The 25,055-nt window shown below is 46.4% G+C and overlaps 1 protein-coding gene across 1 annotated transcript in view; it reads right to left on the bottom strand.

Annotated features, from left to right (window-relative positions):
* The window catches only part of MYO10 (myosin X), a 210,158-nt gene that overhangs the window by 3,356 nt on the left and 181,747 nt on the right, over positions 1 to 25,055 (bottom strand). The window contains 13 exon segments of the mRNA XM_006769445.2: positions 1,238 to 1,690; positions 2,285 to 2,405; positions 3,238 to 3,374; positions 4,230 to 4,437; positions 5,452 to 5,749; positions 6,569 to 6,692; positions 8,890 to 9,047; positions 10,040 to 10,234; positions 10,464 to 10,606; positions 12,619 to 12,674; positions 13,398 to 13,491; positions 16,180 to 16,275; positions 20,179 to 20,422. Of these exon segments, the coding sequence (XP_006769508.1) occupies positions 1,238 to 1,690; positions 2,285 to 2,405; positions 3,238 to 3,374; positions 4,230 to 4,437; positions 5,452 to 5,749; positions 6,569 to 6,692; positions 8,890 to 9,047; positions 10,040 to 10,234; positions 10,464 to 10,606; positions 12,619 to 12,674; positions 13,398 to 13,491; positions 16,180 to 16,275; positions 20,179 to 20,422 (2,327 nt within the window).

The following is a 25,055-nucleotide window of genomic DNA, read 5'->3' as shown; positions in this document are numbered from 1 at the left end:
GGGTAGGGAAAACAACAGGGGCTGATCCGAACCAGTACAGTGACACCAGCACACACACGAGTGACACCAAGAGGAGCCACTTGGACAAAGGACCTGATTTATCCTCAAAAACCAACATAATCCAATCAACCAACCAACCAACCAAACCAAAGACAGCATCCCATGAAAAGCCATGAAGGGATCTTGAAATATAAAATCAATCTTTAGATGTTTACACTCTCACTTAAAGGTTATCAGATAACATCCTGAATTGTGGTAAGAAAAATGGAAGCCCATCTGGACCCAGGACTGGTAAGCTTATGTTAAGGGACAGACAGTAAATATTTCAGGATTATTGGCTACACGGTCTCTCCCACAGCCACTCAGTTCGGCCACTTTAATGTGAAAGTGGCCAAAGATATATAAAGCATGGCTATGTTCCCATAAAACTTTATTTAAAAAAAAAAAGGCAGCCCTGGCCGGTTTGGCTCAGTGGATGGAGTGTCGGCCTGCGGACTGGGGGGGTCCCGGGTTCGATTCTGGTCAGGGGCATGTACCGCAGTTGCTGGCGCATCCCCGGTGGGGTGTGTGCAGGAGGCAGCTGTTCGATGTTTCTGACCCTCTGTCCCTCTCCCTTCCTCTCTGTAGAAAATCAATGAAAGTATATTAAAAAAAAAAAAAAAAAAAAGAGGCAGGCATGATTTGGCCCTCAGGTTGCAGTTGGCCAAGCCTGGATCTAAACCATCAGTAAGGTATTTTTGTTATTTTTAATAAATGGTCTACGTTAACAAAAGAGAAAAATTCAATGGCTAGATTCCAATTATAAAACAGAAATTCTTCCCTAAAAATAGTCACGGGGGAAAAATGAAAAAGGTAAAATAATCCAAGTATATCCAAAGTTTTGAATACATAGTTCTAATTTTTTTAAAAAAAATTTTACAATGCATTTCTACCAGCACTTTTTATTGGATCTGTAGCTTCCATAAGAAAGAAGTTATTTCAGAATAGGTGACATCCTAATTTTTCACTCACTCCTATTATTAAAAAAGCATTTACTATAAAGAAGAAAAAAAAAACCTTTAGTGGGTGGGTGTGTTAAGGGTAAAATTTGGGGGCTCTAAGAAAAGAGGGTAAAAGGGAGCAGTGTTCCGACCCATCCTCCCTCCGTGCGCACTTGGCCATGGGCGCACTGATCTATGTCCCCGGACACAGCCTGGTCCCTGGAGCAGCCACCGCCCACCCAACAGCCGGCTCTCACCTCCACGTCAAAGAGCGTGGACCCGTAGCCAGGCCACTCCTTGATCACGGCCATGTACTTGGCCATGGCCTGCTCCTGGCTCATCCCCTGAAACTTCTTCCACTTGTCGATGATGCTGGCGCGAGCAGCGGAGACCTCCTCCTTGATCCACATGTCCAGCATCTGCTCCTCCTCCGCCTTCTGCCGGACCACGGCGCCCGTGCCCGTGCGGAAGCTCCGCCTGAGCGTCCCCTCCAGGAAGCTGGTCCGCCGCTGCCGCTCACACGGGGCGCAGCTTTTGGTGGCCTGGCTGATGCGGGCCTTGAGCCTCTGCAGGGAGTACACCTCCTCGAGGGGCGGGACGGTGCTGTGCAGCGAGTAGTCCCCCTGCAGGTACTGCAGCCGCAGGGCCGCCAGCACCTGGAGGTTTTCTTCGGGGGCCGGGTAGTGGCCGTGGATGACAGCTTCGTGGGCCTGAAAGGAGCGGTCACAGCGTTAGGGGCAGACACGGGATGCCCGCCTGGCTCACGCCCTCCTCCATCAGATTTCTCTCAATGACAATGGTACCCTGACCCGCTTCGCTGCTTCCCTAGCACGGATACCATCTAACATGTGTATTTTATTCCTGATTGTCTCTCAGCCCAACTGGAACAGTTCCTGGCCCAGGAGTTCAACTAAAATGGGTATAAGTTTCATCTACAAGCAGCCGGCTCTGTCCATGCGGGGAAGTTGACTACCATGCTGAATTTCTAAGGATTAGCAGTTAATTTACAAAGGTAGTAGTAATGGGTTTCACCCCTGCCCTCTGATAAAGGAATCTGTGTCTAAAAGTTCCTTTTAGCCTGGGCAGTAGTTGAGCATTGACCAATGAACCAGAAGGTCCCAGTTCAATTACCAGTCAGGGCACATGCCTGGGTTGTGGGTTGGATCCCCAGTAAGGGGCCTGCAGGAGGCAGCCCATTGATGATTCTCTCTCATCATTGATGTTTTTGTTGTTTTATTCTCTCTCTCCCTCTCCCTTCCTTTCCGAAATCAATAAAAAATATATTTTAAAAAAAGTTCCTTTACCTGTTCAAACATAAACGCGAATTCCACGCTGTCTTTCGGCACATTGTCCGTGTCCAGGAAGCAGTAAAGCTTGAAGTAGAATTTCCAGGGCAGGTCGCCCACCTCGGAGGTGGCAGCCAGCCTACAGACAGAAGTCAAGAGAGACTCAGGAAGCAAAACGAGAGGCAGGCTTGGGTGACCCACTGGGGGCTGACTGTACATGGACGGCTTATTCTCTGTAAGGATGCAGAGGTCCTGTCCATGCTCAGTGGGCAGATGAGGAGGGAGAGAGCGAGAAAACAATAAGAGCGAGGCTTATCAGAGACCCTCGTGATTCTACTGAACCAGAGCTGGAAGCCATGCTTTCATCCGGGTCTCACTTTAACAGAGCAAACAGGCAGCCTTCAACTAAACTGTGCTAACAAGTATTTTCCGAGTGCCCCGGTCTAGTTAGTGCTAGCTAAGCATTATGCTGAATCCACAGAAAGGAAAGAAACCAAAACGATTTCTTCATTCCCAACCCTCAAATAAACTACAACATTTATAACAGGCCATGTTCATATGGAACAGGAATATTCTTTTCTGCCATTAAAGGGATAGAAGAGGCACAGGTCAAAATTAGAGTTCCAAGAGAGATAGAGAGTTCTAGTTGGCTTGCATCTGCTAGCCCCGTTTCACGGCTAATGCACAAGTGAAAACCTACGAGTCAGGATTCCCAAAGCAATGAGTAAAAGAGGGGACGGGAGGGATGGGGCAAAGGAGCAATGACAAACTGAATCATCTCTCAGACAGTGGCTTTATCTAGGAATCAAAAAATCAGCCCGCAGAGATGAAAAGCCAAGTAAGCTTCAACAGAGATAAAATCAAACAAACTCCAGTGCACACTGAGGCTGGAAATGGAAGTCCAAGTCCCCCACTCTTGTTCTTAGTTGCTTTTAGTTACTTGGCTGGCACTTCAGGAAGAAGGAACTTACTTTTCAAACTTCGCTAGCACATCGGCTACGATGGTCCGGCTCTCGATGGCCTTGTCGACGTGTCCATTGGACTCAAACAGGGCAAACATGTTCCTGCTGTCCTCCATGGCCAGGCCTCTGATCAGCTTCTCCACCACCTGCAAGACACGCCCGAGGCCGTCAGCGCCCAGAACTGTGCTTCTAGAATGCACCTTCCTGGGAACTCGGAGGGGGGTGCCAGCAAAAGCTAGGGTCCAAAGAGCCTCCCAAAACTGTCCTGTGTGCCCACCCAGAATTCCAAAGGTGCTGTTTCTCTTGAAACCAGTTTTATTGGCTCTTTCTTGGCAAAAGAACACAGGTAGGGGCAGATGTTGGGCCAATGACTTACAAACCCACATAAAGAGGAAAAGCGCATTAACGGAAGCCCTGTGCTTCAAAAACTCCAAGAGAGAGCGCACGTGGTCTTGGCCCCCAGCATGTTGTCAGTTTGACTCAAATAAACTCTTATAAAACTTAAAAAAGAAACCCCAAAAAACCTGCGAGACACAACAGTGACTTCCACCGATCTATCTTGTACACAAGATGATTTTGGGCTTTATTTAAATGTTAAAGGAGAGAGAAGAAAACAGAAAACAATGAAAAGAAAAGGTGTTCACCTGAGTGAACATTCTAGATATTCATGTGGAAATATCAACACCTCATTGCAGAAGTGGACAGCCCGAGTCAGGGCTACAATCCCTAAGCGACACTCCACTGCTCGTCAGGTCAGCAGAACTGGGATTGTCTCAGATCCACTGGCACTCTGATTTGGTGTCTCTACTCATCTTCAGGACCTATTTTCAACTCTTTATACTGTGGCTGGTTGCAAGTTACGTTTGTTCCTGTGTTTACGGAGCAGCTGCACTACGCAAATCACAACCTGGCACGACAGTGGATCTGACTGTGCACCACTTTCCTGACTTGAGCAAGTCGGCATCAGGCATCACACGGGATGCGAGGCGGGCGGCCCTCACCTCCCCGGCCGTGGTGTGGGAGTTAATGGTGATCTTGCAGGAGCCCCCGCCGTGGCAGTACACCATGGACGTCATCTCCTGCCTGTGGATCAGAGCTTCTATCTCATCGCGGGAAGGCACAAACTCTCTGCACTTGGTTTTCTTAAGAGATTCGTAAACGAAGAGGGCGTATTTTTCCATCTCGGTTCCTGGAAACTGTTCCCGTATCCTAGGAGACAAGTACCAACTGTTAATTGCCAGACTGGGGACGGCTGGGCTGCTGGCAGCTGGGCTGCTTCGGGGTGGCGGGCAGGCACCTGGTGGTGAATGGAGCAAACACCAGCCACTTCCCGGCAGGGGCCCAGCACAGCCTGTGTAGGTTCAGTTTAAATACAAACAACAACAACAACCCCAAAAGCCAGTGTTTGCCTGGAAGCACCTTCCACCTCTGCAGGGCTGTTGCATTTGAGAGAGTCCTGCCTCAGGCTGTCCTGTGAAAATGGTTTTCCTCAGGTAATCAGAATCGAAACCAGGCTGTTTCTACCAGTGTTTCATCTGGAACGAGTACCCAAGTCTGGGGGGCTTTCTATCTCTATCTGGCTGTAGTAATTAAGTGTATCCAATGTCCTCTGACACAATGGAAACTACACTGAAGTGGCCTGGTCCCTGACGCAGCCTTTGTGGCTTAGAGAGACGAATGCTATCTGTGCTCCCTCTGAGCTCACGTCAGCGACCCACCGGTCTGACCCGGAGTCCCTGACCCCACTAGGTGGGGGTCCTCTGGATCCGAACCACAGTCCATCACACTGTGAACAGCTCCGCCCAGGCCATCTCATACCTTTTCCTCATTAAAAATCATTTTTAAATGTTTAAATTATAGTGCACATCAATATTTTACTCGTTTCAGGAGTACAGCTTAGTAGTTAGACATTTATATACCTTACAAAGTGATCCCTCCTCCCCTTGTAAGTCCGGTACCCACCTGACACCATTTATAATTATCACAATATTAGTGATTGTATTTCCTAGGCTGTACTTTACATCCCCTGACTACTGTGTAGCTACCAATATGTACTTCTCAATCCCTTCACCTTTGTCACTCAGCGTCCCCCCACCCCCCTTTCTGGCAACCGTCGGTTTGTTCTGTGTCTATGCCTCTGTCTCTGTTTTGTTTGCTTGTTCATTTTGTTTTTCGGATCCCGCATGCCAGTGAAATGTTACGGTACCTATCTTCAGCTCGTACCTTTTCAGGTGGAACTTGAGGTACTTGAGGATGCCGCGGCTGGGCAGGAAGGCGCAGCTCAGGCACGTCAGGATCTGCCAGCTGCACAGGTTGCCGGCGCTGCCCGGGTGCGGCACCTTGTTGGTCTGCTTGATGAGCTGGCAGTACAGCTCGTCGCGCAGCGGGCGCAGGTCGTGCCCCGTCTGGAGGATGCCCTGGATGATGGGAATGGGGTCGGACATGGACTCCAGCTGCTGCAGGGAGTTGAAGATCTTGATGGCTTCGTCCTGCAGGGTGGTGTAGCCTTTGTCCTTGAGCACTGGGGAAAGCAAACCAACAGGGGTCACGCCAGGGGGTCTAAGAAGGATGATGTGAGCAGCAGATGAGAGGAAGGAGCGGGGACAGACGGCTATGTCATGACACAGTGCTCACTAGAGTCTCTGTACCTTCGAATCGGCTGGAAAAAGCTGTTAAAACACAGAAGACCAACAGGGGTCACGCCAGGGGGTCTAAGAAGGATGATGTGAGCAGCAGATGAGAGGAAGGAGCGGGGACAGATGGCTACGTCATGACGCAGTGCTCACTAGAGTCTCTGTACCTTTGAATTGGCTGGAAAAAGCTGTTAAAACACAGAAGGGTGCCCTGGCTGGGTGGCTCAGTTGGTTGGAGCATCGTCCTGTACATGGGTTCGTTCGACCCAGGTTGCAGGTCGATCCCTGGCTGGGGCATGTGCAGGAGGCAAATGATCAATGTCTATGTCTCTCTCTCTCTCTCAAATCAATAATAATAAAAACTACGGGGGCAAGTTATGTTCTGTAAGTTATAACTTTATGAATTATATAACTACATAACTGTCTTGTTATGTAGTTCAATTATTTTATTGTACAACATTCTTACTTAAAAAGTTGGTCTGTTGCCAATTGGTTCCACAATCGGAACAAAGACTGTAGTATTCATTCTTGGTGATATTAAGGTGACTGAGTGCGTGGATGGGACTGCTGGCATTTTCTGATTCCTTTAAAGTTCTTCCCTCTAGTACGACAGTCCTCGCACCACTACAACCATGGGATGCTGATGCAGCGAAAGAGTTAACGGGGAAGCAGGACCAGTGCCTGGAGCGGGTGGCCCGGGGACTCACGGTTGAGGTTGATGTCTCCGTAGGGCAGGGGCAGCAGCGGGGAGTGCAGCGGGTGGTGGGTGTGCCGGAGGATGGGGTTCCGCTTGTAAATCTGCTCCACGACGTCCGAGTTCAGGCAGTTCTCCTGGAAAACAAAGCAAGCCAACGCATAGCCAAAAACATTATCGCATCTGTGTTCTCCTACACACCAATGTGTTTCCAAAGTCTACACCGTCCAACACACCCAGGGAGGTGGTGGAAACCCAGCATTAGTAACTGGAAGCCCGAAGAGACCCCAGTCTGTGTCTGCAGACAAGCCACAACCACACGTTGCCTTACATCGCTCTTTCTCTTCATTTCATACGCATATACGCTCCCATGTTATTTAAAAGTTTCCCTCTGAAATGATGCAGACTTAAAGCATGAATTTAAAGTTCTCTTGCTAATTATTTAGCTGTCGCTTAGCCAAACCATGTACCTTGGCCTATAATTCATTTTAAAATGCATGTTGCTAATTCTTTGTCTTTCGTATTCTCTCTCTACCTGAAGGCTACAGGAGTAGCGAGACTGTCTTTCCATGTGCCTGCCTTCTCTCTCACTCTTGAAATTTAAGAGATCTGCTCACAGAAATTCATCATGTATTTATGCTCCTAAAATGTTCATATGGGATGCGAAACAGCCAGTCACTTTTATGACTTTAAATACACAGAAGAGTTGGAGGAGAGCCAATGAGTCGCTCTACCCTGGTAATTCCATTTCCACTATGAAACTTTGTCAGTAACACCCTATTAAAAGTAGGAAAAACTTTACTTACTTAAAAACAAAGTGGTATGGACTTAATTAGGGCAGCTTGTCTAGTTTTTTGAAAAGCATGGTTTCACATTTGGAAAATTCTATTACTCTTTGAATGCCTGATTTCAAATTAATTAAGAGACTATAAGACTAGATAAAGCTTGGAAGAGAAAGTTCAGCTGAATATGCGCATTTTTTAACTCCGATCTAAAAGACAGCTTCAAAAAAAATTTTTTTAAGGCTAGAAATAAAGTTATTAGTATCCTGGGCTCCACAGAAAGCTTTGCAGAGTCTTGGATAATAACACACTTGGTGGAATTTAGCTTCCAGCACCCAGGAAACAGATAACTTTGATACCAAGAGGCTGACTTGAATTTGGTGGGTCATTAACATACTACTGACATGAGACCCTTTTCCACGTGTGCAAAGGCTGAGTTTGCCTCCTCCATCCAATGTGCTAACTTCCTTGTTTTCAAAATCCTCACTTGAGGACATGCTTAGAGAGAAGAAGGGGGAGAGAGGAGAGAGAGAAACATCATTGATGTGAGAGAGAAACATCGACTGGCTGCCTTCCATACGTGCTCTGATCGGGGATTGAACCCGCAACCCAGTTACGTGCCCTGACCCAGAATCAAACCGGCAACCTTTTGGTGCAGCGCATGAAGCTCAACCAACTGAGCCACTCCAGCTGGGCCAACTAATCAGTAAATAAATACCCGTCTCACTCTCATTTTAGAATCAGCTCCAGCTCTTTCCTTCGTGTTGGGAATTTGTCTGCATGGACAACATGGAGGAACAGCAGTCAAAATAATTCTTTGACCTGGGTCTGCACCAGGGACCAGCTGGGTGAGCAATGCAACCTGAACACCCAATGTCTCCCTCCCTCCCAGGACGAAGAGCGCAATAATCCTCATGCACGACGGCCATTTCATTGTGTGCTCATTCACTCAACACACACTTACTGAGCAGCATATAGAATTTTTTTGATATTTGCAACCATAGTAAAACAAAGACTTATATTTTTGATATTTATTTTATACATTTAAATGCCATTTAACAAAGAAAAATCAACCAAAAAAAATGAGCTCGCGTGTCACCTCTGACACACGTGTCATAGGTCGCCATCACTGGTCTAGACACTGTACATAGTTAAGAGAAGAATTACCGTGTTACTCCTAGAAGGTCCCCAACTGAGGGCTGAAGTCGCACCTTTGGCATAGCATGTCGTTCCCAACGCAATTCCCGCCACTGTGATGGGGAACCTAACTCCAAACCACAGACCACCGTCCCTCTGCCTAGAAGCCAGCAGTCAGGTCTGCCTGAACAGCAACATCAAACACTCCGTAAAGATAAAATATTTTAGCATGAAATTTCGCCTAAAATCTCACATTTAGGTTCCTAAAGGCAGGGCTACGCAAACACAAAATTCACCAAGAGTTAGCTCTGATTACGGAATAAAAATGGAGCTTGACTAATGCTGATGCCTTGATGTCCTAAAGGTGACAACCTGGGAGCGACTGAACCACCAGGTGGGCTCGGGTCCACCCTACCTTGATGTCCTGAATCAGCTGCTGGGTGGGCGTGTCGATGGGGGCCTTGGTGTCCGTCACATTCTGAATGGCGCTGGACCACCGGGTGGCCTCGTTGAGCAGCTTTGTGTAGAGGCGATAGCAGTGCTTGCGTCCGTACACGGTGACGTTCCAGTAGCCTGTAACAGACGCATCGCACACACATCAGCGCTGACCTCTGCGGCCAAGGCCACACTCCTGCATTGGAGTCCCAGGAATCCAGCCTACGTCATCTCCACCTGAGCCCCTTTAATTGTTTAATTCAATAACCACTGCTGAACTCGGACAGGTGCCTGGCCCTGCACTGGGTACCTAGAGATCCAAAAGACAGGAGGAATTCACAGTGAGGCAGGAAGACAGACATAAACTAAGAAACCCAGAATTAAATGTGCAAATTGTAATATTTGATCTGGATGAAAAATCCTTAAACTAAGCCCCTTTCATGGCTCTTTGAACAGAGAGAAAACTGTCCACAGCCTTCTCCCTCCCTGTTCTCCTCTCCCTTCTCAGACTCTCCCTTGAAGACACCTGTGCTAATAAGTAAGCCGTTTCTGTGCTCAAAACAAGCTGTAACTTGGAATAGAGTAACTCACTAAAAACATACTAGTATTTTTTACATGGAGTAGCTATATTTTTAAAGGAGCACAAAATCACAACTAGCGACAAAAATCAAAATAAGCCTAGAGCTATTTTGTATAATACTGAAAAGAAAAAAACTAAGCCTACCCTCTATTTTATTTGAGTTACATTCACCGGCAGAATTGCGTTCTGACTCTCGTGGCACAATGATAAAAACAACGAAACTCAAGCCAATAGAAATAAAACTTCCTGTAGGACAGTCTTCATGGGCTTAACATGCTACTGTCCTCAGAAGACTCTTTCTGCAACTCCATCCATCAAGACCTCTTTACGATGGTTTAAATACTAACTGTTCACATAGCTAAGCACAGACAGCCTCAGAAGATAAGTCAGCCAGAAAAGAGCTGCCCCCCCCCCCCGGCCCCCCCCCCCCCACAAAAACACACACGCTCTTGGTAGGAATCTCATTGCTTTGCTCCGAGCAGACCCAGAACTCCTAGGAGTTGATGCGCTGTTTCGGCCCCGCTCGCTGCCGGCACACGGCCCCAGTTACCTGTCTCTTTGAAAACCTTCTCGTCCGGGGGGACGACCGAGCAGAGGCTGTTGAGGACCAGGGTGCCCAGCTTCAGGGCGTTCTTCTCCGAGCTCTTGTAGTAATCCAGGGAGTTGTGGGTGAGCACAAACCACCGCTTCTTCAGCTTCAGTGAAGACATCTTCGGGCTGTTCTTGACTTCTTTGTGCAGCCACCCTGCAGAGCAAGAGGAGGGTGTTAATCGAGAGCTGGGAGGAGAAGCGCCAAACGCCAGGTAATCATCTGCGCGACGCTTACAGATGATTTGTTAGGAAGGACCATGGCCGTTTCTGTCTATGTTTAGCCAGTACATGGCTGGGGAAAGCTGCTCAAATGGAAATACCGCAGACACCCATGCACGTGAAAGCAGGAGTCCGGGAAAAAGGGACGCGTCGCTGGCAGTCACCTCTGACGATGAATTCCTGGCCCTCCACCCGGGTGTCGCCCTTGGACCGCTGCAGCAGCGTGATCCAGTGGTGCATCTCCTCCGGCGTGTCGGCGTTGCAGTGCAGGACCCGGTTGGCCGTGATGATCACAAATGAGTTGGGCCTGAGCGACAGGGCGAGAAGGGAGCAAAGCCTCTTAGCTGGACAGTGAGCATCCCCTCTGAGTGAACCAGGGCTGCATGCCTTTCTCCGGACTTATGGGTCAATGGGGACAGAAACGGCCGCGCTACTTGTATTTTACGGTAAGGACGGCAGGCCTTGCTCATTTCCGCAGGATTTATTTTATGCACCGTTAACCTTTTCACTGGGAGCGACACATTCTGAGGGCCCTGGAAGGGAACACATGTCTTCATGCAAAACTTTCCAGATGCAACTGGCTTCCGGGAAGGCTACCTAAGGTGACCGTGGGGGAAAATTTTGTTTTGATGCCTCTCCAAAGTAAATTTCTTCCTGCCTCTGGGTCCTGCCCTGGATAATATTTCTGTGGGTCGGTAATGAAATGTCAGACACCAGTACTAGAAGAAGATCAGTAAAAAGGCGTAAACGGAATATCTGATACACTTCATTATGCCAGGTACAAAAAGCCACTGTGCCCGTTTTCAAAGCAATCTAACAAGGGCTCATTTCCCAGTCAGGGGTAACATAATAATGGAAATTTACTTTTTTCCTCTCAGTGCCTGGAGCCTCTCACAGGTCCTTGCTCATACCAATTCCTCTATCTAACCGTGTCAGCTAGTGACTGCCTGTCTTGCAAGTTCACTGTAGTTAGCAGCAGTGAAAGTTCAAGGAAAAGGGAGGAAGATTAACAAGAGTGTAGCAGGCAGATAAAGACAGGTGCTCCTTAGCAATAAAGATTTGTCTATAGTTGGGAAGGGAGAAAGGTGGGCAGTGGAGGAGGAGCAAGCCGGAGCAGAGACGGAAGTTCTAAGCATGGCTCACAGGCCCAGCCTGAGGGAATGAAAGGGCTGGGAGCAGACAGACACTGATGAGGCAGAATGCCACCGTCAGAGTAAGAATGTGGATTCTGGGTATTGACTGGCCTGACACACGTGTGGCAGGTTCCTGAGCCAGGTGTGGGAAGGCGCAGGGTGGAGCCAAAACAAGGACCTATGGTCCAGGAGAGCCTTCGTCAACAGGGCGATGGACGCTCCAAAACTCAGATGCTGCCTAGTGGACACTAGTTTTGTTGTCAATTTGAATACATTTCGCTTTCTAAAGCTGTTGCTGAAGGTAGAAGCTGATTTGATTCTTACTCAGAATTCACAAACAGCAAAGAAAACCAGAGATGATAAAGGCAGAGGTCACTGGGACAAGGACTTCTGAGACCATCTCTGAAGACGATATGCCTTCAAAAACCAAAACCAACAGCATGCTACTCTGAAGGTGCAGATAAGGTAGAAACGTTAAGGAAAAGAAATGCATCTGGTTTAATTTATTAATACTCTACATATAAATGCCAATCAAAATCTTTTGAATTCAGGCCTAGTTGACGTGGTTCAGTGGATAGAGCATCAGCCTGTGGACTGGAGGGTCCTGAGTTAGATTCTGGTCAAGGGCACATGCCTGGGTTGTGGACTCGATCTCCAGTGGGGAGCGTGCAGGAGGCAGCTGATCAAATGATTCTGAGCTTTGACGTTTCTATCTCTCTCTCCCTCTCCCTTCCTCTCTGAAATCAATAAAAATATTAAAAAACAGTCTTGAATTCATTATTAAGTTTAGGAAGGGGAGCTACACCCTTTCTGGAAAAATGTGCAAAAACACTGTTTTCCTGCGTAGGCATTTTCCTCCTGTATATCCTGAGTTTGTGCTGTTTCCAAATAAAGACTATTTCTCCAATAACATGTGTTTTTTATTGTTTTAATGGACTGTCTACATTAGGTTTTCACTATCTCCCCCAGCACTCCCACAGAGACACGAAGAGGAAAACTTTCAGATGATGTAAAACTGGGTACCAGGAACGAAGACTGTGGATTGCTGAGGTTGACCCGGTGGGAACATGCGGCTTAGAGCATTCTCACAGCCCCATACAGAGGAAGGTGGTCCAAAAAAGCAGAGAGAGATGTGAGCGTATGCAGGTAACCAACTACTTGTGTTAAAAGTCACTTCTGAGCTCACCTGTCGGGGCTGTCGGAGGCGCACACGGAATCGATGAGCCCCACGTCCAGCGTGCCCTGGAACAGATGGAGCAGAAAGTAGAGAGCGTGAGAGAACCATTCAGGTACAGAGCTCTTTACCGTAAGACCCCCAGGTCACGACCCTCCAAGCAGGCCAGCGAAAGGCTCCTTTTTGTGTAAACTGCAACATGATAGTTACCCAAGGAAGGTATTTAGTGAGTACAGACAGCTTCCAGGCAGGGCAGATTCTACAGGTCACTGATTAAAAAAATTATAAATTAATCTTTCTGTCTTTTCCTTGAAGTGCCTTCAGCGAGGAGTGTCTACGAACTTCTTTTGATAATACAAGTGTTCTAATTTAGACTAAGATCTGTCACTAAATTTTACATTTATTCTGCTAAGAAACTTTGATGTTAAGTTTTTCTTACGAAAAGATAAGACTTTATTTCTAAAATAAGATTTCTATGGTTCTGTATATGTGTCTGGGACAGACGCAGACAGAATGCCATTCAACATCCACGAAGTCCTGGTAATAAAAGTGTAATGTGCTCCCATGATTTGGTAAAAATTGGGATTTTTTTTGTTGTTGTTCTTTTAATGGCTTGTTACTACTTCTAGTGTATAATTTATTCTGTTCTTATGTATGATTTTTTAGCCAGAATATTCCTATTTTAATCTTTAATTACTACACTGTTCTTTTAAAAATAAAGATTGCCTAGAAATTCCCAGCTCCCTCGCCTCCCTCGGGGCATCACCTCCACCCCACGGATGCTCACTCACCACAGCATTCTGGGGGTTTGCCTGCTCATCGTGCATCTCCCGGATCTCCTGGTCCGTGGACGCGTGGACCTGACTCAGCACGCTGAACCACTGGCTGTGGGAAGGAGAGGGCAGCTGTCAGCAGTGGCCAATCTCTGGATCTGCACACAGCAATGCCCTTATACATGGAGGAGAACGACTGGGCCTCCGACCAATGGTGCTATTAACTTGCTTACACGTCGGGGCAAATGGGGTTTCCCACCACCAAGGAGCAAAGTTGAGAGAAGGAGCCAAAGTACCCGCCAGTCCAGCGGTTGCAATTTCAGATCATTGGGAGGGCTTCCCTCCAAGTCCCAGAGACCTTTACAGACATTTAACAACGACCATGAGTTCCTAGAGAAATTGGCAGGAAACGTGAAACCCTCTGCTCTACCCAGAACATTCTGTGAAAAATCCTGATTGAAGAGATTATTTAAAGCCTGGGAATGTTCAAGTGCTTTTTCACTTTTGAAAAGTAAACTGCAAGGTGAGAAGGCCAGTAATGTAGGGCCTTCTCAGAATGGGCACTTGAAGTCCAGTTTCCCTCCTCACCCCCAGGATGGGGTTCCCAACCACCCGGAGGAAAACCACAGGAGAGCTGGAAATAGAAAATGTTGCTTGAAGTTGAAAATGGACATTTATTTTGATCAGAGAACTCTCCTATCTTCATTTTGGAAGAGTTTCCTCATTTCCACCAGAATCAGATAATAAAGGAAAACATGCCAACCCCAGGAAAGTCAAGCAGAACAAAGGTTATGATGTAACTAGAAATTCAATACATGCTTAAGGAAAATGACCATGACTATCCCTCTGTCTGTCCATCTATCCAACATTTATTAAGCTACAAAATGTGAGCGGGACCAAACAGGAGAGATGCTAGGACGCCCTTCTCCTGTGGGGGGCGAATAGTACTGGAAATATCAGGGGACCCTCTGTAAAGTACATGACTGTCTAACCAGTATGCTGTACACCTGAAAGTAAGACAAAGTAATATGAAATGTAAACTGTAACTGAAAAAAGACATACATACATACTCCTACTAAATAAGTCAGAGGAGAAAGTACTTAACACACATGGAGATTTAAGTAAAACAGTAGCACCTATATGTAGACAAGCCATGTGAATTATAGAAAAGCACTAAAATCTATCACCTGGGATTCCTGCAGAAGAAAAATGTGACCATGCGCTTGAAAATACTCAACATATACAGACTCAACATACATAGGGAGACACGGAAACTTCCAACATCAATTTGCTTCACTGACTCTGGTTAACCCAGAGGCAAGACTGCAGTCATCGTTTTATGAAGAAGCTCAAAAATATCCCAAATTAAACACTAAAAACACATACATGCAAGATGGAGGCCACAGGGATCTCTCTCTCTCTCTCGCACGCACGCATGCACGCATGCACATGCACACATCAAAGAAACAAAATCTGCCAAGTTTTCAATCAGTACAGAGTAACTTGGGCTTTGAAAGAAACTTTAAAAAATGCGTTCCACTGGTCAGGGGAAAAAGTCCTTGGCTAAAATATTCCAAATGTTAAATTTAGCAGGTTCATCATGGCACAAAACAAACCGGGCAGCTGCCAAGTGCTGAGCCTGTAATCCAGCGGCAGGGTGGCAGGTTGTCCCGGGGGGAAGAACTACTAGTGTTTTCTTTGCCCTTCATGCCTTTCGCCATGGTGTTGTGTCAACACAGAAGCGTTCAAAGGGCAGAGCTGTGATTTGTGAGCTGGAAAGGGAAGAATGTCGGCTGAAGGATGTCACCCTCATAAACTGGAAGGTCTTCTCTGGCGTTGCGCAGAGTGGATGACAGAGATCGCCAGCCACACCCTACAGACTTTAGAATACGGCCTGACCCTCATAAACTGGAAGGTCTTCTCTGGCGTTGCTCAGAGTGGATGACAGAGATCGCCAGCCTCACCCTACAGACTTTAGAATACAGCCTGAAATACAGTGGGGCCTTGACTTACGAGTGTCCCGACCAACAAGTTTTTCGAGATACGAGCCATCTCTCGGCCGATTTTTTGCTTTGAGTTTTGAGCTAAAATTCGGGTTACGAGCCAGCTTCAGATACCCCACCGCTAGTTGGCACAGCGAATGTCACAGTGAACGCCACATCAGCCCAGCATCACGTGTCTCACTCATTCACTTTATGATTTGACATACGGGTAATTTGAGTTACGAGCTCCGTCACGGAACGAATTAAACTCGTAAGTCAAGGCCTCACTGTACTAAAATTCTCTACGTGTTAACTGTCTCTTCTACCCTACTGAATTCTTCCGTATCAAGACTAAACACCTTCCAAATGTCACTGCACTCTCATCCGTCTAAAGAGCCGGTGGTTGATGCTCCTGCCTCTTCAATCCTTCAGCAAACACCAGCTGTTCCCTTTCAGAGCTCAGAAGCTCCGGGAGGCCGGGCTCTCAGCTGGGGTAGCTGCGGTTTACACAGGCTGCTGGTGACACTAAACACCTAAGCTGGGATGACAGGGGTCCGGCAGGTGGCACTCGAAGCTGGGAATCCTGAACGGGGTGTTGTACGTGGACAGGTCTGCTCAGCGAAGAATTCCCCAGGGGACAAGCACAGCAGTCTCTTATGACTCAACAGTCCTTCACCCATCCTAACAGAAAGATGCCACTGAGAAATCAATCAGATCTTTTCAGAGCCAGTGGGTAAGCAGTGATCTGGTGACGCCCAGGTCTGTGCAGGAGTGAGGAGGTAGTTACAGTGAGGTGGATGCCACAGCGCCCGCCTTACCTGGCATCTTCGGGGGACTCGGCGATCAGGTGGAAGGTCCTATCGGCCATAATGATATCAATCCCGTTCTCTTTGCTAGTGTTATCGATGATCTCTCTGCAGGGGGAAAAAGTGCCAATAGCAAGTCAGGAACACAGAATTCTTAGCAATTAGTGAGAAAAGCAATTTCACCAAACTGATGACTGAGCTGGACACCTATTTAAGCCTCATGCGGCCTCTAGGGGGAGCCAGACTCCTCTCTCCTGCAGAGGCGGGCAGAAGGACTGTTTCCTAGTTTTCTCTAGGGAGGGGCCTCTCTCCTCTCACACTGGCCTCACAAGGCCTGGCCCTGCTCAGGCCCCAGATGGCTGGGGCAGCAGCCTCACTCGGGCCTTCCCTTCCTGTGGTTCCTCTCACAGCTCTTCAATGGAAGGACCCCCATAGGGGGCCGGGCTGGCCAAAGTTCTTTCCCGGTTCATCACAGCTTCCGCTGGGGTTCGAGGCCTTGGCTGACACCTCTGCTGTACTCAACCTGACACAGCGTCATTGTTTCCATGGGGATTTGGGGGCCAAGAGCAGGATTGAGGTGTCATCCCAACACTCCCTAAACAGCCCTAGAGGTTTCAAGTCGGTGGACGGGGCTAACAACATTCAGATAAAACACCAGCCGAGTAAGGATTGGCCCAGGGAGGGCAATATTTGAAGAGGGATCTTGGGGATAAAGCCAGCTTGCTTTGATAACTGGAATAGTACAACTATTCACAGTACAAGATTTATTTTACATCTACAAAACTAAACAGTCAGACTGGATAGAAAAAAATAAATGGATAACCTTATAGATAGAATCACTGAGATGAGATAAAATATTAAACAAGAAGATGAGTCTTTACAGAGTGGTCTGGGATGCCTCTTCCAAGTGGCAGGTGAGAGTGAGCAGTGGGGAGGGACCAGCCAGGAGCCTGGAGCAGGAGGATAATCCCCAGGCAAAGCTGTCCCGACAGGCCGTCCTGGATTAGCCACTTTGCCCCACAGGAACTCAGTCGGCAACCTCGAGTGCTGAGGGGGTAAGACGCTACAAGGCGTGGTCCTAAGTCCTGGGAAACATCAGAAAACACAGGCGGGAGCCCTCTGCGGGTGGGACCCTGGGCTTGCCTTTGGAGATGGGGTAAGATGACGTTATCAAGACCACGGTCAACAAGAAATGTGGTCTGGAAACTACAGGATAAATGAGGTAGCATCTTCAATAATAGGTAGTACGGGAAAGGAAGATGGAGGGGGAATTTATACATTAATGGACTTGAGAGATCTGTCTGAAAATTATAAGCCTTACTGGGATTCTAATATGAAGAGATAAACCAACCCAAACCATCAAGAACACTTCATTTATAAGAAGACCGGGGAAATCTGAACAATGATTCGAGTTTAAATGATAAGGAGTGAATGTTATTTTTAAATGTTACAATAAGATCATGATGATATATTAAAAAGAGCCTTAATCTTCAAGTGTATACTAAAATATTTACAGAGGACATTACAGGATGTCAGGAAGCTGCTTTACAGAATGCAGTTTGTAAGGGGAGCAGTGTGGGGTGGGGTTATGAACGAAACACTATGGCCATGGTGGGTAACTGCTAACAGCTGGGCAGTGAGTGCATGGATTTCATTATATTCTTCTTCTGGCATGTGACTGGAGTTTTCTATAATAAAACATTTCAAAATAGGAAATAAAAAATCTTAATCTTAATAAAGAATCCTAATATGGTGAAACCCTAACAACTCATGCCCTGCCTCTAGAGGAGTGGTTCTCAACCTTCTGGGCTTTAAATACAGTTAGTTCCTCATGTTGTGACCCCAACCATAAAATTATTTTCGTTGCTACTTCATAACTGTAATGTTGCTACTGTTATGAATCATAATGTAAATTTCTGATACGCAGGATGGTCTTAGGCGACCCCTGAGGGTAGAGAACTGGCACCAACTGAAAGGGTCGTTCGAACGACAAAGGGGTTGTGACCTACAGGTTGAGAACCACTGCTCTAGAGCCTGTGACAGAAATGGCTAAGAGCTAACATTTCCTCAAGTCTGAAACTTTTACAAATATCCGAGGAACAGGACTTTATTAAGCAGCAGAGTGAGGTGAGAAAGGAACATACAACATAACATACAAAGTGTAAAACCCAAGACCACGACCCACATGCTTCTCGCAGCTTCCTGGCATCAGTGGGCCCCCCTCCTACGGGGTGAATAAAGAGGAACATCATGGCCTACAGGGCTGAGGGAGGACTGCATGAGGCAAAGAGCTGTGCCATCTGTGAAAACTGCTTGGGGGATTCAGGTTCAAACAGAGCATGGGCTCCTACAATGAACGCAGCCCAGAGGCAGCCCGGAGAAGTCCAGCCCTCTGCTGTCTGCATTTCATTATCTGTCTGTAAATACCCCAAACCCTTTCCTCTTCTTGTTTAACGTTCCACTTTTTCATGAATCACTTTCTAAAGCTGATCAGGCTGGATGATTATTTTCAGGACTCATGACTTTAGGAGTTCATTTGATCTCTCTAAGCTTATATTACCAGTTTTCTAAATACATGAGGTTGCTCAAGTGGGGTATGGCCACAGGTCATGCTAAACAAATTTTATGCTTAGCATCCAGTTTCCAGCTGCCCATAACTCCAACATTTTCTGAAAATCTTACTTTTTTTTTTTTTTACAAAGGGGATTTGGAAACACTGTATGTATGTATGTATGTAATGTATGTATGTATGTATGTATTTATGTATTTATTGTTGTTAAATCCTCACCTCGAGGATATTTTTCCATTTATTTTTAAAGAGAGTGGAAGGGATGGCACAGACAGAGAGAGAAACACTGATGCGAGAGAGACACATCGAATGGTGGCCTCCTGCACAAGTCCTGACTAGGGCCAAGGATTGAGCCTGTAACCGAGGTAAGTGCTGTTGACAGGAATCGAACCTGAGACCCTTCGGTCCATAGGACAATGCTCTTTCCACTGAGCCAAACCGGCTAGGGCTGAAAAACCTTACTTAATTTTTAACAAAAATAATAGGCGCTCAAATGCTTTGCACCAAGAGGGCGACAGAGAAAGGGGTCTTCTTGGGTTCAAAGACCAGCTCTGCTTCGCTCACTGCTGAGAAAGAAGATGGTATATAGCCACCATGAGTAGAAGACAAATGCTTCATTTCAAAAACCACCTCATGTGGGGAAGGTGATCACCAAGTACAAAAAAAATGGGTGAGGATGGTCAAAAGTAAAAACTCTGTTATAAAATAAATAAGCTGAAGGAATGCAATGTACAGCATGGTGACTATCGTCAATAACACATATTGCATATTTTGAAAGCTGTTAAGAAAGTAGATCTTAAAAGTTCTTATCACAAGAAAAAATACCTAACTATGGGCTGATAATCATTTTGCAATATATACAAATACCAAATCTCTAGGTTGTGTACCTGAAACTGATATAATGCTATATAACTGATATGTCAACTATATCTTTAAAACAACACAGGACAAAAAAAAACCCCAAAACATAAAAACACCTCCAGATTGGCAGTCGGCTCCCAATTCTGCAATCTGTTGGCACAGCTGGGAGTGTACGAGAATTGAAAGTGGTATGTTGACCAATAAAAGAATGATAAAGAGATTCTCAGCCAATCGTTCAACCAGGATCCCTGCAAACAACCAATCATGGCTCTAGTGGGCTAGTTTCATGAGTTTTCAGGACTCATGACTTTAGGAGTTCATTTGATCTCTCGTTTGGTTCTACAAACGAGAACCAAATGTTTGAATGTAACCACAGGAAGTGACCTGTTCACGATGAAGTCCTTCCCCTCGTTTCCTCATCAAGCACGCCACTGAAGTGAATGGTTGGGACGCACTCGACCCCTATTACAGCCCCCTGCCGCAGCGAACTCACACAGGCTGGCTTTGTAGGCACCAGCACAGATGATCCAGCTGCCCCAGAGCACCACCCACTGGGCCACATCCAAGGCTCATCAACCTACTTTGCCGTCCGGATTTCCACGGTGCCCTTGAGTTTCTCCTCGCTGTCGTTTTCAAAGTACATCAGCTTGGACTGGCGCAGGACGAACCAGCGCCTCTTCCAGTTCCTCCTGGACAGCGTGGAGGAGCCGCCGCCTTTCTTGTGGAGCCAGCCTTGCTTGAGGGCCTCCTGCTTGGAGCGGAACCACAGGAAGGTCTCGTCCTTCAGGACACACCAGCGGCGTTTCCAGGAGTTCATTAGGCCACCTGTTCCCCCCAAGATTGGGTAGGGAGGGGTTTAAGAAAAGCCAATTAAATTCGATGACAATATCAGTTGGTCTTAAGGTTCGGCCTGTCCTTTCTTTTGCCACACGTGACCTGCCCTCAGACACCCCTCAATGAAGGACGGTGGCACTGCTGGCTTGTTCAGGGGTGCTGGCTTGTTCAGGGGGTGCTGGCTTGTTCAGGGGGTGCTGGCTTGATATTACACTAGCTTGGCTGGATGATACAAGGATGTTGTCCCTTTCTTATGATGACTGACATCTAACCTTGCAATGAGTCAGGGCCATGGGACGAGAACCACTTCTGTATGTTTACCTTCAAATGCCCCAGAGGGGAAATTAGTTTAAAATGGTTTCAGTTTATACATTCCTTCCTGTTTGGTCAACATAACATGACTTGTCAGTGATTTTGTAGCTAGTTTAGCAATAAACTCTAACTTACATAGGAAAATAAAATACACTTTTTTAGATAAACATATCTTAAAGAAAAAAGCAGCATCTGAACACAACATGTATAAGGTATACAATTTAGAATATGAAATAAAGTAAGACTCCAAAGTGAACTGTAATTAGACCTAAAAAAATGAGGTTAGCTATAACTTATTTAGTGGGACATTGTTTTTTTTTGTTTTTTTGGTTGAGCAAAATTATACAAGGAGACAAAGATATACAGATGTCATCTTTGATAAGATAAAAAATATTTCTAAGACCTTTCTAGCAGGACAATTTTATCTTAGTAGTCTAGACTTTTCAAGGACACTCTTACTGCCATCATTCAAAAATCTATTTTAGCCCTAGCTGGTTTGGCTCGGTGGACAGAGTGTCGGTCTGTGGACTGAAAGGTCCCAGGTTCGATTCTGAACAAGGGCATATGCCTGGGTATTGGGCTTGATCCCCAGTATTGGGGGGCGGGGAGGGGGGTATGCAGAAGGCAGCCAATCAATGATTCTCTATTATCATTGATGTTTCTTTCTCTCTCTCTCTCTCCCTTCCTCTCTGAAATCAATAAAAATATATATATTAAAAATCTGTTTTAATGTATCCACTGAAGAACATAATCTACTTCAATAGTTTATTATAAAATCACATCTTTTTTAACTAGCCAGTAATTAAAAGTAAGAGACATTTAAACACTGATATTGAAAGTAAGTATAAAGAAGGTATTTTTCTTTTCCACATTAGAAATAAATTTAAATAAAGGACCTCAGATTAATTTCTTCAATGATTATAGATCCAAATCTCACATTGGAACAGATAAGGCAATGACAACACTGCCTGCCTTTGTCTGGTGTGCAGAGCGCACCTGCTTCGTTGAGCAATACAAGCTGCCGCCTTTTCTAGTATCTCGAGCTCTGCTTGCTCACCTGGCTGAGGAGTCTTTGTGGTCATGCCAAGCTCCAGAGCCATTTCCTAGCAAGCAGCAAACTTGCCAAAGACTACCAAGACTTCCTTTTCTTTTTGATTTGTGACTTCAGTCTGGGTTTCTCAAACAAGTCCAGAGGAAACCGTAATACAAAGTTATTCTATTATCTTATTGCCTTTAAATGATAAAGGTTATTCACAGTTGTTTCAAAGACAGATTAGATCAGTTATCACCATAGCCCCCACTGCTAGTGTATTCACTCTGTGGCTTTTATGCCAGTGATGGCGAACCTTTTGAGCTTGGCATGTCAGCATTTTGAAAAACCCTAACTTAACTCTGGTGCCGTGTCACATATAGAAATTTTTTGATATTTGCAACCATGGTAAAACAAAGACTTATATTTTATTTTATATATTTAAATGCCATTTAACAAAGAAAAATCAACCAAAAAAATGAGTTCACGTGTCACCTCTGACACGCATGTCATAGGTTCGTCATCACTGTCTTATGCTGTTAATAGGACTTGTTCCCAGTCCTTCCACTGCAGTTCTGGATGCTCTCTCAACAATCCTTCATTTAGAGAATTTGATGCAATGCTATTAATGTCCAACTGCAAACACCTTTGGTAGATGAATAGGCTGGTGGTTAGATTTTCTCTATTAACTAGAGAGGCCCAGTGCACAAAATTTGTGCACAGGAGGTGGAAAACGGGGCCCCTCAGCCTGGCCTGCTCCCTCTCTCAATCCAGGACCTTTTGGGGGATGTCCGACTGCTGGTTTAGGCCCAATCCCACAGAGATCCCTGTGGATCGAGCCTAAACTGGCAGTTGGACATTCCTCTTGCAATCTGGGACCACTGGTTCCTAACTGCTTGCCTGCCTGCCTGCCTGATCACCCCTAACCACTCAACTTGCCTGCCTGATCATCCCTAACCACTCACCAGCCTGCCTGGTTACCCGTAACCACTATGCCTACCTGCCTGATCACCCCTAACACTCATCTGCCTGCCTGATCGCTCCTAACCGCCTCTGCCTGCCTGCCTGATCCTCCCTAACTGCTCTCCTGCCTGCCTGATCGCCTCTAACCGCTCGCTGGGGGACAGGGCCAGCCAGGGTGAAGAATGTGGTCATTCTGGTCTCTGGCCATTCCGCCGTTTTGGTCACTGGGCTTTTATTATATAGGATGGTTTCTCTTGATCTTCTGACAACAGTTTTATTTAGATTTAATGATGCATTTACACAATGACTTTTTTTAAGAGATGAGTTTGCCAAAAATTCACTTGTTTACCTTCTTGAGCTTTTTAATGCTTTAATGTTGAAATGTAATGCTCTGAATGCATGTTTACTTTTTCCTAATGTCATTTGTCTTAATCAGACAACTATGTATTAAGTCAATGCCACATCCTAATATATAAAAACCCTGTGTCTGTCATAACCGGGGGCTCAATAAACCGGAAGTCAGTCCTGCAATCAGCGCTGGGTTGCCGTGGCGACCCAGCACTGACTGCTGCGGCTGCAGGCGCAGTGACCCAACACTGACTGCTGAGGGGGCTGTGAATCAGGCCCAGAGAGAGGCCTGAAGAGAGAAGCAGGGTCTGATCCGCAGCTACTGATCAGTACTTGCCTCTCTCTCTCTGGGCTGGGCCAGCAGCTGTGCCTCCATTTATCTCCAGGCCTCCACCAGGGCTGCTGATCAGCCTCGCCTTTCTGATCAGGCCCTGCTATAGGTCCAGAGACGCTGACTGGCATAGAAACCAACCAATCAGAACCAAATCTGGGTGAAGTGTGAGGAGCCAATGGCTAGCTAGGAGGCCGAGCTTTTGATGCTGATTGGCATAGAAACCAATAAATCACAACCAAATTGGCTGGCAGAAGAGGGCAGTTGAGGGTGAGATCAGGCCTGCAGGGGAGGGCAGTTAGGGGGGATCAGGCAGGCAGGCAGGTGAGCGGTTAGGAGCTAGCAGTCCCAGGTTGTGAGAGGGATGTCTGACTGCCAGCAGTTGGACATCCCCCAAGAGATCCCCGATTGGAGACAGTGCAGGCTGGGCTGAGGAAACCTCCTCCCCTCCGTGCACAAATTTCACACACTGTGTCACTAGTCTATAAATAAGAGTGCTATACTGATATAGGAAATCTTAAAGCTAACTTAGGAACTATAATTAATTGGGAGAGGGAAATACATTAATAATAAAAAGCTTATATTTATTCTGAGAGATGGATGCGAAAAATCTTAATAGCTATGGTTATATAGTTATTGGATTATTAGGTCCTGATTTTTGATTACCTGTTGTTCTTTATCGAGTGATCCAATGCTAACTAGGTCACCTGGCTGGACTTTCTCAATCTTTGTCATCCTAAGGCTCCTATAAAAATTTTCACCAACCAGTGACTTCAAGCAATAGGCAGATCCCCCTAAAACAAACCTGGTGGTTTCCATGCGCACCTTGGGGATTGGAGGCTGAGAAAAGCAGGACTGGTGTTAGTCGCCAGACCAGTTTTGAAGAAGGGGTGCAGAAGTAGGGGGGTAAAACCAAATAAAAGAAAAGCGTAAGAATAAAAAAAAATATTGAGGACAAAAGAGACATGGGGGCAGGGGGAGGGGGGTGGGGAGTATGCTGATAGAAGAGAGAAGCACAGGCAAAGAGCAGAAGAAACAGAGAACAGGAACACAGAATCAAGTTTTTCATGGAGTGAAAAAGAAAAGGAAAAGTGAATAAAGATGGTCATAGAAAAAGTGAAGAAAAGGGGCAGAGAAAACAAAAAACTGGATCCTGGGGAAACAGAAAATGGGAGAAAAGAAAAGGCCACAAAGTGAAGGACATCATCTGGGGACCATGGTTCCTGTCTCCCCTGCCCTATACCCAAGATTTGGCCTCTTTCCCCTCATCCAGTCCAGGGCCCTGCGAGAAACATGACGGCACCCTTTCCTAATGATCCATGTGAAGCTCCTATCAAAACCTGGTGACAATTATGGTTTCTCATGACCTTGGTCACTCAATCAGAGGTCAGAGTGGATCCTGAATCAGGCACGAGTATAAGGTCATTTCCAGAGATGTATGTACTTTCCAAAGGAGCATGTGCTTTCCCTTTGCGCAAGGTCCCCAAGAAGTAAGGTGCAGTGCAGTACATCCCAAGTTCAACAGCAATCACAATGTCCAACTGTAACTCTCATCACTGGTAACCGTGGCTGTCAACTCTGTCCTGACACTGCACCAATGGAGGGGAGCCGAGGCAATGTTCTCCCTGGTGTTACCGTGT

The sequence above is a fragment of the Myotis davidii genome, unplaced genomic scaffold (genome assembly GCF_000327345.1).
Source record: "Myotis davidii unplaced genomic scaffold, ASM32734v1 scaffold143, whole genome shotgun sequence".
Taxonomy (NCBI): domain Eukaryota; kingdom Metazoa; phylum Chordata; class Mammalia; order Chiroptera; family Vespertilionidae; genus Myotis; species Myotis davidii.
This window is presented reverse-complemented; position numbering and strand designations above follow the sequence as displayed.